Source organism: Hippocampus guttulatus, chromosome 21 (assembly GCF_054856545.1).
Source record: "Hippocampus guttulatus isolate MCC_2025c chromosome 21, RoL_Hgut_1.0, whole genome shotgun sequence".
Taxonomy (NCBI): Eukaryota; Metazoa; Chordata; class Actinopteri; order Syngnathiformes; family Syngnathidae; genus Hippocampus; species Hippocampus guttulatus.
Window position 1 is genome coordinate 12868236 of NC_141281.1, and position 13598 is coordinate 12881833.

The 13598-nt window shown below is 57.6% G+C and overlaps 1 protein-coding gene across 9 annotated transcripts in view; it reads right to left on the reverse strand.

The window, feature by feature from the left end:
* The window catches only part of LOC147187243 (receptor-type tyrosine-protein phosphatase mu-like), a 32014-nt gene that overhangs the window by 17185 nt on the left and 1231 nt on the right, over window positions 1–13598 (reverse strand). For 8 of the 9 annotated variants that reach the window (XM_086102352.1, XM_086102351.1, XM_086102349.1 and 5 more), the window contains 8 exons: window positions 6110–6226; window positions 3512–3658; window positions 3339–3448; window positions 3182–3260; window positions 2902–3017; window positions 2386–2560; window positions 1905–2017; window positions 1504–1684 (listed from right to left, as the gene is read on the reverse strand). In XM_086102352.1, the coding sequence (XP_085958478.1) occupies window positions 1504–1684; window positions 1905–2017; window positions 2386–2560; window positions 2902–3017; window positions 3182–3260; window positions 3339–3448; window positions 3512–3658; window positions 6110–6226 (1038 nt within the window). Of the gene's footprint in view, window positions 1–1503; window positions 1685–1904; window positions 2018–2385; window positions 2561–2901; window positions 3018–3181; window positions 3261–3338; window positions 3449–3511; window positions 3659–6109; window positions 6227–13598 lie in introns of those variants that run through there. The other variant, XM_086102353.1, reaches the window with a different exon arrangement.

Here is a 13598-nt window from a genome sequence, read left to right on the forward strand (position 1 = left end):
GGCGCGCTCCCTTTTGAAAGGGCTTCAACTGTTTTACTTTGAAATGACTCACTGACTTCCCACACAATTCTCCGCTCATTTGCATTCCGCTCATACACGCGCGCGCGCGCCAGATGATTTCGCCCTCGTTTACTTACGGATGCTAACTTGAGCGTCATTGTGAGCCCTTCCTCAAGTGGCGTTCGTGTCTGTTCTTCCGTCCATGTGATCTGGTCAACTTCCCCCACCTATTGTGGCGGGATTTTTTTCCCCTCTCCTGCTAAAGGGCGGGTCTAAAAAAAATCACTTCAAAAGTGTATTTCAAAAAAAAAAGAAAAGAAAAATGCCGGAGGGGCTCAAGCGGGGGCAAGACAGATTTCCGATAGGGCTTGCGCAACCCGAAGGCGGCGTCGTGCCGTCTCTGGGCCCGAGCCGATTCTGTTTCAGGCATTCAACGGGAACGCACGCGAGACCACAAATAATGAGCATGTTCAAGCAAATCAAAAAGAAGAAGAAAAAGCACAAAGAGAAGAGCCAAGAGCTGCGGCGTCGCACTGAGTCGCCTCACTGGGCTCTAAGTCACAAAGCTTGTATGATGGACACCCTGATTCATTATTTAACATACACACACGCACACACGGATTGTATAATTGATGTGCAGTAATATGAATAAATAAAAGTCACTTGATGACAGACGAATGTTATCAGAGCGTAAATCATCACGCTGAGTGTGTGTGTGTGTGTGTGTGTGTGTGTGTGTGTGTGTAAGGGCCCCCAATTGTCAATCACACACACACACAAATTAACTCCCAAAGGTGAATTTGTTTATGGGGTGCGTGTTGGGTTAACAAGGAAAGAGCCATCAAATTTTTGCAACAGCTTGACAACATTTTGTTTGGAGAGCGCTTTGTGTATGCGTGTGCGCTAATAAATAACCACAGAATGGTGTGGTGTTTTAAAAGATCAACAACAATAATCATAGCCTCAACCAGCCATACGAGTACAACGCCTCATTTGTTGCGCACACGCACGCGCACGCACGCTTGCCGAAGTGTGCGCCGCGGCCATGAGCGGCTAACGAGCGCAGCGCTAGCACCGCCCGATGCGGCTCGGCATTTGAACGATCCGGCAGATGAGCGTTAGCCACCTGACAGGCTCCGCTAACTTGCCTCTAATCAGCGACGACTGCGGCTTGGCGCTAATCGTGCTAACGGCGTGACGGCAAAGCGACGCAGACGACGCAAACGCAGATATGGGCCTTTGCACTTCCCGCGCCGCGCGCCGTTCTTCCCTTGAGCGCTGCCGCAACATTTCCGGTCGTCATCTTACGGCTCGCTCAAATGGATTCCTTCAAATGTACGTGCGACTGATGAATCGTCGATTCGTTTGTTGACTCGGCTTTTTCTTTCAATTTGCATCCTTTCAAATGAGCGGGGCGGACGATCCGCGAACACGAACGGACGACGATTCCGTCCTCGGCCGAGTGAGCGCGTGACTGGCGGCTAGCTAACGCGTGGCTCTCACCTGCGCATTTGGTGCGAGCGCGCAGCGGCGGCCCGGGGTTTCCCGTGCCGCCCTCCAGGGGCCGGGTGAGCAGCACGCTGATGCGGTACTCGGTATCGGGGTCCAGGTGGCCGATTTTGTGGGTGGCCTTGTCCACCGGCGTCGTGTCGATCAACACGCCCGTCGCCGTGCGGTACTCCACCTGAGCGCGAAACGCACGCACACGCCCGTTGTCAGGACGCCGCCGGATAGCGAGACGCCACGCCTCGTAGCCGACTGCCGTATTCGTCGGGGCGAGTCGCTCATCAAAGGCAATCGTGCGGGGACAAGGCGTTGGAAATTGTTTCTTTCACAACCGAGGGCCCCCCACCTCCCAAAAACGCGCAAGGCCAGTCCCGGTTCCGGCGGCGCCGGCGGCTCACCTCGCGCTCCACGATGGGACCGTCGCCATTGATGGAGTTGGCGTTGAGTTGGATCCACAGGTAGGTGGCGCCCACCGCCGTCAGCTGAGGGGGGGCGATGGGCACGGGGGGCTCTGAGGGACACACGAGACCCGGGTGAGTCGCGCGCGCGCATGCGCTTCGCTGTCTCGTGACGAGGGAAAGGAAGGAAGAAGTTGAAGACATAATTAATATTTGTGACCTTCGGCAACATGCGGCAGACCTGGAATTTATTACCCACAATCCCCGCTGGTGCTGCTCTACTTCCTCTTGACCCACTTCACTCGCGCACGCGCACGCACGCACACATTTGCGCGTTTGAGTGACAGTTCAATCGGCTTTGAACGGCTATGGATCGTAGGATGTGTGCGCGTGCGTGCGAGTGCGCGGGGTCATTCGTGCGAGCCCTTAGCCGTCTCCGAGACACGCGCGCGTACAAGCGCGCCCAAAGAGAACTTCTTACGCTTGACGGTGAGGTCGGCGTAGGAGGACACGCCCACTCCGTGCCCCGATTGGCCGATGCAGCGGTAGCGGCCGGAGTCTTCTTTGGTGGCGTTGTCCACGTGAAAGGTCGCCACGTAACGCCGCGAGTTCACCGGCTTGGTTTCCGTGGCGACGGTGCGACGGCCACTCGCGCCCTGACGGGCGCACGAGACGTGTTTGCGGCGGTCGAGCGTCCTCGTTACATCATCCTCATCGTCAGCGTCGTCGCTATCATCATCATCATTACCGTCAACGGCCTCGGCATTTCACGATCGCACACGGAAAAACCAGCACTGGATTTTCGGGAGCGCACGATGATAGCGTGTTCGACAAACACATCTCATTTGTTTTTGGGGGAAAAGACGGCAACATTTGTTTCTGCCCATTTTCGTCACGAAAGGATCTCTTTTTCTCCGTGCATCACCACCATCAGGAGCGGCAAAAGCACCGTCGCCATCATCATCATCATCATCATCATCATCATCACGTGACCTACCTGCAGGAGGAGGCGGACGTCGTCGCGAGGGCGACCGCTCACCGTGCATGCAAAGATGGCCGCCTGGCCCGCATTCACTTCCACACCTTTGATGTGCAGGAAGTGAGGCGCGCTCGCTTTAAAAGGCACACACAGAGCAGCTTTTAGCCCATCCGGCCAAAGTCACGTTCGAGCTTCGAGATGAAACGGCAACGTTCGTCGCAACGACGCAAAAGCGTTCAAAGTGTTCAAACCAACGAATGAAGGCAACGGGGGGAGAGGCGGAGCCTCGTGTACTTACTGCACTGGTGTCCCTGCAGCGATAGGTCTTTGATGGCCACACCCCCCGCGTAGCCGCCGCCGACTGCCTCGAACACCACCTGTCGACGGAGCGGTCAACACCGTCACTCGCGTAGCGGCAGGATGGCCTCCGACCTTTGGGGTGCGCGTTTAGTGACCTGGTAGAGGTTTGGCCAGAACGTGGACACGGCCAGTTCCAACGCGTTCCACGTGCGGCGCCCGTGCGCGGATGAGTTGAAGACGGGAAGCGCCAGGGGACCGCTGTTCTCTGCGACAAACGGGAACGCGCTCAAGCCTCCGGGCGCCCGCGCGACGCGCGGCGCGGCCGTACCTTTGACGTAGACGTTGAGCGTGGCGTCCTGGTAGAAGAGGAAACCGATGCAGTGCGTGTCGTTCTCTTTGAGCGGCGACATCAGCAGACGAGCGCGCCGACCGGCGCCGCGACCGCTGGTGTTGGCAAACACGAAGGGGGAGGAGCCTGTGCGCAAGAAGTCACGCGTGACTGACAGCTGGCGCGTCACGTTAGCGTGCGGCGCCACCCTGTTGGAGAAGCTTCGCCGGCCAAACCGAGGCACGAGCCCACATTGGAGTCTGACGGGATGATAACCGTGTGGTGGGAATAAAAACAGCATTTTGTTTGTTTGGAAACAGAACAGAGGCGGCAAAGGCGGAGCCTATCCCAGCCGTCTTCGGGCAGTACATCGGGGGACACCCTGAACCGCTTGCAAGCCAATGAGAAGGATTGCAAAAGAAGAAAACAAAAAAAAAGCCTCGTTTTCTTGAAAGGGACGGCTCGTTTTCTTTGCAAGCGGCCGATGATGAACTTCGAAGTTGCCCGGAAGAAAATTGACGACGGGAAAGACTCGTGACCGCTGACCGGCACACACTGAAAGCTTGACCTTTTCAAAACGGGGAATACGGTCAAAGAGGCGACACGCGTCGATCAAGGGCACCCCAAAAAAAACGAAACAAACCCACTCGCGTGTGCAAAATGGGCAGCGGGATTTGAAAGGCGAGGCAGGCCGACTCCTTCCAAAGTACGGAAGAGCTCGTCATCGCCGCCGCGAGCGCGAGCGGCGGCCGCCGCGCAACACCGGAACAAGGCGGAGACGCCGACGATCGCAAAAGCTCGCGAGGGCCGTCATCAGCGCTTGCGGCCCTGCGAGAAAGCCGAGGCTCCGCCCCCGAAGTGGAAAAGGATTCACCGCCGCCGAGAATAAGCTCGGTTGCAGGCCACCTCGGTCACAATTCCTTGGTAACGTGTGCGCCGATGCGTGTGCGCGCGCGCACTAAAAATCTTTGATTTTTGACCTCCGGGTCTCTTTGATCCATACCAACATTGCGGGAGGAAAATAAACAACACGCAGCCGGCGCGTGCATGTGTGTGTGTGCTGTGTGTATATATGGCAGGGTTTGCCTTCGAGCCTTAGCTTGAGCGCACGCGCGCGCGTCTGTGTGTTTTGTGTGCGGCTGGCGGCGAGCTGATAACGGTCCTATTAGAAATATTAATATAGCCCGAACTCTGCGGAGACACACACGCGCGCACTCACACACAGCGGAATAAATCAATGAGTGTGCGCAGCAGTGTGACCGACTGAGAAACGTTGCGGTTGCCATAGTAATTCAAAATGTCAGCACGGTCAAGTGAAATAAGAAGAAATTAGAAAAAAAACAAACATTAAAAAAGATATATCTGTATCTCCACATTGTATGGCATTCCCGAGCTGGCGGAAGTTCATTTCGGGGCTCATGTGTGCAAATGAGACAAACGAGCAATTTGAGCGTGCCGCCCTCAACAAACAAATGCATCTTTTCAACAGAGAGAAACGGAACAACATACGCACACTCTGGTGCGGGTGTGTGTGTGTGTGTTGTTTCCAGGAAGCGCAGCGAGAGAGTGCAACAAGCAAGGATGAAATGAGCCCTCCGCCTCATGGAAAACTTCAAGCGGCGCCCGTTTGACACGCGCGGCGCAGTGACGCGTACAAGCGGTCAAGTCACGCCGTCACGACTCGGCGCCGGAGCGTTTCACCTCTCTGCCGCGTGGCAACGATGTGGAAACGAGGGCAATTACCGGAGTTTAGTCGGGGATCTTCTTGCTCTTCGTTACACCGGATCTCTGCATCCGATTGAGGTCGGTGCTGCCATATTGGCCTGTTGTGGCGCAAGGTGGTACTACACTGCGGGTGCAACTTGAAATTCAGACTTGCTGCAGTAGCAAGTGAAATGGCGCCGGTGGCGTCGTCGTGGGAGCGGCGCACACGCGCACAAAAAATAGTTTGCGCTCGTTCCCGCTGCTCCGCGCGCGTGTGTTTGTGTGTCATCCGATAGCCTCCATCGGTTGCAATTAGTTACACACACGCACGGACGCGTGCGCAGGCATAGACGCCTGCTCGAAGAAAGGCGAGGAGGATGTGAATCAGAGCGAGTAGGACAGTCTGCGTGTCCTCGCTCACATTGTCTCGTACATGATTGGCTGCCTGATTTAAGAGCGCCACGTTCTCATTCGTCAGCAGAGTAACCTCGGAGAGCATGTGACAAACGGCATCTGGGAATGCGCGCAGCCCCCCCCCCACACACACACACACACAAGCAACGGTGTTGTGCGTAGCGGAGTGTGAAGTGTGCGTCCATAAGTCAGAGGAGAAAGTGTTGCGAGATAAGAAAAGCCGCAGATAGTCTGTGGTGCTGCATTGGAGTGCAACGAGCAACAAAAAAAAAAAAAAAAGACAAGGCAAAGCGTTCACTCGCCGCTTGAAGAGAACCCGCACGCGCCCGTTATTGGCCGCGCAGTAACCACGCGCCGCCTTTCGCTGAGTGACATTGAATGTCTTTTCCCGTCGACTTGAGCCAAAAGGCTTTCTTAAGAAGGTGAAAGGGCTCGAGCAGGTTCCCTGAGGGACAGCAGACGCGCAGACGGACGGGCTACCTGTCGGCATCCAGGCGTCGGCGTGCCGAGGAGGCGGCGGCGGCCCCGCTTCCCAGTCCGAGTCGTCGTCTTTGGACTGAATCAGAGCGCAGTCCGGACCTTGTCCCAACAGACACGCTGAAAAACACACGCGTGCAAAAACGTCAACAAACAAAAGAACGACGCCGAGCGAGGCTCAGTTGACAATGTCCTCGCGCCGTCTTGAAAAGGATGCGGACACGAGGGTACGACGAACGTTCCAAACGATTTCGCTGCGCTCGACGTGCGACAACTTGAGGCCAAAACGGCTCCGGAGGGTCCGAAGCGGTCCCGCTTTTTCTCTCGATGCCGGCGCTCCGCATTTTGTTCACACTCTACACAAGTGCGCAAACTTCCCGACACGATGGGGACGAGGCAACGGTCGCGACGAAAACCTCTTCGGTGGCTTCAAATGGCATCGCGATACCTCAGCCTGTGGACTTTCATCTTTAGGGCCCTTTGCCCCCCTCCGTGAGTCGTCACCTTACCGTGGTGGAGGGGTTTGTGTGTCCCAATGATCCTAGGAGCTAAGTTGTCTGGGGCTTTATGCCCCTGGCAGGGTCACCCATGGCAAACAGGTTCTAGGTGAGGGGCCAGACAAAGCACGGCTCAAAGACCCCTTATGAAGAGAAAAATATATGGACCAAGGCTTCCCTTGCCCGGACGCGTGTCACCGGGGCCCCCCTCTGGGGCCGGGCCTGGAGGTGGGGCTCGTTGGCAAGCGCCTGGTGGCCGGGCCTGCACCCATGGGGCCCGGCCGGGCGCGGCCCGAAGAGGCAACGTGGGTCCCCCTTCCCATGGGCTCACCACCCATGAGAGGGGCCAAAGGGGTCGGGTGCAATGTGAGCTGGGCGGCAGCCAAAGGCGGGGACCCTGGCGGTCCGATCCTCGGCTGCAGAAGCTAGCTCTTGGGACATGGAATGTCACCTCTCTGGCAGGGAAGGAGCCCGAGCTGGTGTGTGAGGCAGAGAATTTCCGACTGGATATAGTCGGACTTGCCTCCACACACAGCCTGGGTTCTGGTACCAGTTCTCTCGAGAGGGGTTGGACTCTCTTCCACTCTGGAGTTGCTCAAGGTGAGAGGCGCAGAGCAGGTGTGGGCATACTCATTGCCCCCCGGCTCAGTGCCTGTACATTGGGGTTCACACCGGTAGACGAGAGGGTTGCCTCCCTCCGCCTTCGGGTGGGTGGACGGGTCCTGACTGTTGTTTGTGCATATGCACCAAACAGCAGCTCAGCATACCCGCCCTTTTTGGAGTCCTTGGAGGGTGTGCTGGAGAGTACTCCTGCTGGGGACTCCCTTGTTCTGCTGGGGGACTTCAATGCTCACGTGGGCAATGACAGTGAGACCTGGAGGGGCGTGATTGGGAGGAACGGCCCCCCCGATCAGAACTCGAGTGGTGTTTTGTTATTGGACTTCTGTGCTCGCCACGGATTGTCCATAACGAACACCTTGTTCAAACATAAGGGTGTCCATATGTGCACTTGGCACCAGGACACCCTAGGCCGCAGTTCGATGATCGACTTTGTAGTTGTATCATCGGATTTGCGGCCGCATGTTCTGGACACTCGGGTGAAGAGAGGGGCGGAGCTGTCAACTGATCACCACCTGGTGGTGAGTAGGCTCCGCTGGTGGGGGAAGATGCCGGTCCGTCCTGGCGGACCCAAACGTATTGTGAGGGTTTGTTGGGAGCGTCTGGCGGAATCCCCTGTCAGAAGGAGTTTCAACTCCCACCTCCGACAGAGCTTTTCCCATGTTCCGGGGGAGGCGGGGGACATTGAGCCCGAGTGGACCATGTTCCGTGCCTCTATTGTTGAGGCGGCCAATCTGAGTTGTGGCCGTAAGGTGGTTGGTGCCTGTCGTGGCGGCAACCCCCGTACTCGCTGGTGGACACCAGCAGTAAGGGATGCCGTCAAGCTGAAGAAGGAGTCCTATCGAGCCTTTATGGCCTGTGGGACCCCAGAGGCAGCTGACGGGTATCGACTGGCCAAGCGGAACGCGGCTTCGGTGGTCGCCGAGGCAAAAACCAGAGCGTGGGAAGAGTTCGGTGAGGCCATGGAAGCCGACTTCCGGACGGCTTCGAGGAAATTCTGGTCCACCATCCGACGTCTCAGGAGGGGGAAGCAGTGCACCACTAACACTGTGTACAGTGGGGATGGGGCGCTGCTGACTTCGACTCGGGACGTTGTGAATCGGTGGGCAGAGTACTTCGAAGACCTCCTCAACTCCACCAACACGCCTTCCTTGGAGGAAGCAGAGCCTGGGGACTCTGAGGTGGGCTCTCCTATCTCTGTGGTTGAAGTCACCGATGTGGTTAAAAAGCTCCTCGGTGGCAGGGCCCCGGGGGTGGATGAGATCCGCCCGGAGTTCCTCAAGGCTCTGGATGCTGTGGGGCTGTCCTGGTTGACACGCCTCTGCAACATCGCGTGGTCAACAGGGAGAGTGCCTCTGGATTGGCAGACTGGGGTGGTAGTCCCTCTTTTTAAAAAGGGGGACCGGAGGGTGTGTTCCAACTACAGAGGGATCACACTCCTCAGCCTCCCTGGTAAGGTCTATTCAGGGGTGCTGGAGAGGAGGGTCCGTCAGGAAGTCCAGCCTCAGATTGAGGAGGAGCAGTGTGGTTTTCGTCCCGGCCGTGGAACAGTGGACCAGCTCTACACCCTTAGCAGGGTCCTCGAGGGTATGTGGGAATTCGCCCAACCAGTCTACATGTGTTTTGTGGACTTGGAGAAGGCGTTTGACCGTGTCCCTCGGGGAGTTCTGTGGGGGGTGCTTCGTGGGTATGGGGTACCGAACCCCCTGATACGGGCTGTTCGGTCACTATACCACCAATGTCAGAGTTTGGTTCGCATTGCCGGCAGTAAGTCGGAATCGTTTCCAGTGGGGGTAGGACTCCGCCAAGGCTGCCCTTTGTCGCCGATTCTGTTCATAACCTTTATGGACAGAATTTCTAGGCGCAGCCGAAGCGTTGAGGGGATCCGTTTTGGGGGCCTCAGTATTGCATCCCTGCTTTTTGCAGATGATGTGGTGCTGTTGGCTCCTTCAAACGGGGCTCTCCAACTCTCACTGGTGCATTTCGCAGCCGAGTGTGAAGCGGTTGGGATGAAGATCAGCACCTCCAAATCTGAAACCATGGTCCTCAGTCGGAAAAGGGTGGAGTGTCCCCTCCGGGTCGGGGAGGAGATCTTGCCCCAAGTGGAGGAGTTCAAGTATCTTGGGGTCTTGTTCACGAGTGGGGGCAGGAGGGAGCGGGAGATCGACAGGCGGATCGGTGCAGCGTCTGCTGTGATGCGGACGTTGTATCGGTCTGTCGTGGTGAAGAAGGAGCTGAGCCAAAGGGCGAAGCTCTCAATTTACCGGTCGATCTACGTTCCAACCCTCATCTATGGTCACGAGCTATGGGTCGTGACCGAAAGAACGAGATCCCGGCTACAAGCGGCCGAAATGAGTTTTCTCCGCAGGGTGTCCGGGCTCTCCCTTAGAGATAAGGTGAGAAGCTCGGACATCCGGGAGGGGCTCAGAGTCGAGCCGCTTCTCCTCCACATCGAGAGGAGCCAGATGAGGTGGCTTGGGCATCTGATTCGGATGCCCCCTGAGCGCCTCCCTGGTGAGGTGTTCCGGGCATGTCCCACCGGGAGGAGACCCCGGGGAAGACCCAGGACACGCTGGAGAGACTATGTCACCCAGCTGGCCTGGGAACGTCTCGGGATCCCCCGGGGAGAGCTGGAAGAAGTAGCTAGGGAGAGGGAAGTCTGGGCTTCCCTGCTAAAGCTGTTGCCCCCGCGACCCGGCCCCGGATAAGCGGTAGATGATGGATGGATGGCCCTTTGCCGACAGGAAAAGAAATCAAGACCGAGCACCCTGCGGCCAACGTGTCAGCACGAGCGCACGCGCATCACGTAGCATTCTGCGCACGTTGGCAGAGGGGTGACGGGGAACAGAAACGCACCCTGAGGACAAATCCACGACACGTGCGTGTTTGTCTTTGAGTGGGTTAATTTTCAGCTGATCAATAATCAAGTTTCTGTCGTTGATGTTTGACGAATGATCATCAATGACTCTTTTGACTGCAATGACACCACTTATCACTTGCCGACAAGCGCGGCGACCCTCGGCGGTCAACTTGGATATTTACGTCGCTATGGAAACCAACGGGAGCGCAACGAGAGGCGACGCAAACCAAATTGCGTGTCGATAGCTCGCGCGGGGCAAATCGCGGCGGAAAATCAATAGCCAACATGTCTTTCTTGCACACACACACACACACAGAAGCTAGAAAAGAAGGCAGAAAGAGTTTCGCTGCGCCAAACTTTCAGGAAACTGACTTTTCCTTCCTGCCTTTGTCTGCCCGTCACAAACAACCGAGCGCGCGCGCACGCACACACATTAACCGAGGCTGGTTTCAGACTTTTAATGAGTTTGTGCCCGCACCACTGCCCTCACAGTTATCTGTTAGCACAATGCGCCAACGTAAACCCCGCGAGCTGTTTGGACGAGACGGGACAGGCCGCCGCAATGACACGGCAGCTTGCGGCCGCTCCTGCGGCGCCCGGTTGCGCGCGCGCGCGTGTCCGCGTGAGATGGGAGGTGACAGTGGACACACAATGACAGACAGCGGCGGTGGCATTTAAGCGGTGACACGCCCACACACCCGCGCACTCGGATGGCAAAGCTAACACGAAGCCCGAGCCAAAGCGCGACGGGGAAGAGAAAAGCGGCCGCGGACGTGCGCTCGGGACACCCCGCCGACACGAGATCTCGGGCCGCCGAGATGAGCGCAGCCGTCGCGGGCGCATCCAAATATTCAAGCCGCCGTCACATCTCAACGTGCGGCGGCAAAGCGCGACCCGAGCGAGGCGCGCCGGCCTCCCTCCGCGCTCGCAATGAAATCCCGGTCCGAAGGGGCGGCTTTGCGGCCGTCGTAATACGCCCGTCGGCCGGTCCGAGGCGCCGGAACCGAGCTCGCCGGCGGGAGGGAGGAGGCCGGCCGCTTTCAAAAGGTCTTTGTGGACTCTTCGCGCGCGGTGGTTTCGGAAGCGCGACCAATCGTGATTTGGGGGCTTCGGACGCTACGTCGGAGCGCCGTTTATATGACGCGGCGAGAAATGTACTCGGGAACCGTGAAAAGAGCCGCGCTACCCCAATGGCGTCGCGACGGGGTCGCGGCCACGGCGACTTCAAGTTTGCCGGTCCGGAAGGCGCCGCGCTTGGTGTCCGGTGTTCGCCAAGCACCCGACTTTGTCCACCGTGCGTGCGAAAGCGCCAAACGCGCATCGATACGCGGCCGGGAGACGGACGCCGCGCAAAAGCTCGGCCCTAGTCCACATTTCAACTTTGACGGTAAAGCCGGCGCTGGCGCTCGCGCGCACTCTTTCAAAGCGCGAGGCCCGTGTTCGGCAAGAGTGACTGGCTGCTAACAGCTTTAGCCCCGGCGCAGCTTGCTAACTTGCCTCGGGTTAAGTATGAATAATGCAGCAGTCAACCCGGCGCTCGTGCGCGCGTCGCACTTCAGGCATCGCTGGGACGCCATGAGAATAATATGCTAATGACTAATAATTAGCCTGAAACATACACACAGATTATCTCGCCCTCCTCCTCCCTCGGGGCTGGAACTGCCGCTGGCGAGCGAGAGGAGGGGGGGGGGGCAGTCAGGGGAGGGGGAGAATCCGGCGGGGGTGTGGGGGTGGGGGGGGGGGGGGGGGCTTCCGCGCGAGCGTGCGGGACACAACACGTCTGCGCATGCCAACGCCAAAGTCGGGAGCCGAGTTGAAGCCGGCGCAACGTTCCGTGCGCTCAGCGTCGCACGCCCGCCGAACGCCATCGCAAGGAGGAGCTCGCCGCCCGCTTTGAAAGCGGCGACCAGTCTGCGGACAGCAGAAAAAAGGCGCGAGCCGAGACTCATTAGCTCAGCTTGTTTCAAGCAGGCCGCGCGTTCGTCTTCTCCCGGAATGCCTTCCGCTTTGAAATCAACACGTTTGCTCGTCGCGCAGCTCACGTTGGCCGGCTCAACACGCGCACGCACGTGAGAAAGGTCACTTTTCATTCCGAGTTTTATAATCCTGCAGAAGGAATATACACCCCCCCACACACGGACGGGGATTAGAAGATATCACAAAGGCCCCAAAAAATGTCAGATTAAGGATAAGAAGGCAGATGAGGAATGAAAAGGAAAAAAAAAAAGCCGCTTTTTATCCCGAATCTTTGATTTGCTTCCTCTCTCCTTGCTGACACGGACGCAAGGAAGCAAAGCAGAAGGCGCAACGTGCCCCCACCCCCCCGCCCCACGCGTGTGCGTTTTGCGCAGCCGGCCTGCGAAAGGTGCAAATCTGCAATACGGAGGGAAAGAAAACAGCCAAAATGAAACGCCCGAAAAATCAAGCCGGCGCTCCAACTTGTCAAAGCTCGCCAGTTCTCCGAAGAGGTCCGGCGCGCTCGCTTCGAGGTCCGCCGCTCGCACGGCGACTTCATCGCGCGTTTGGGAGAGCTCTCATTTTTCAACCGGGATCAACGGCAAATCGAGCGCGCCATCGAAGCAAAGCCATCGGCGGCGGGATTTCCGCGCGGCGGAAGTCGCGAGGCCCTTTGTCCAATGGCTTCCGTCGGGCTCGGGCGGCGGGGCCGACAAAAAAAGAACACATTGAAATGACACGCTCCAAAAATTGGCAAAGGCAACGGAACGGAGGCCCCGAAAATTTCAAGGCCGAAGCGCACGGTGTCAGCGCCGCAAAGAGATCAGGCGCGAATGCGGGAACGTTTGGAGAGCCGGCAAAAGACAACTCGGGACCCATCGACTGCTACGCCGGGCAGCAAGACTTGTTGTCAGAACCGAGCCCGACCACCTCCCCCTCCCCCTCCTCCTCCTCCCCGGTGCCGCCACGGAGAAGTAGAAGGTCACCTCCGAGAGGGACAATATTCATTCTGACAGTCAAGCAAAAGGTCTTCGCCGGCCGCCGGCGCACGCACGCGCACACACAAAGCTGAACACGACTTCGGAAGCACAGCAAAGGTGTGCGCGCGCGCGTGTGTGCGTGTGGCCCGGAGCTCCCTCACAGTGCTGCACTAATGCAAACTCGCCGCAAGGCAGACCCGAGGGGCACTCGGTGGGGCCCCTCCCTTACCGTCCTCACCTGCAGAAGAGCGCGCGTGCGTGCGGACCGACGTCCGCAAAAAACTTGGACACGCCGACAAAGATGGAAACGCACACGCACGCAAACCAACATGACAAAAAGAATCCCTCCCATACACATACACAAATATCAACGGACTAATATCGTTTACAGAGAAGCTTCTGCGACGTGTGTGTGTGTGTGTGTATGAGAGATAGAGAGAGAGAGAGAGAGAGAGCCAGAGAGGGGGGGGGGGGGGGGTTGCTTGATGAGCCTGTGGGCATGTGAGTTAGCTGGCAGCGTTTTCCAATAATTAGCATCATTATGATGCTATCTTCCTAATACAGTCCTTTTAGATTGGAGA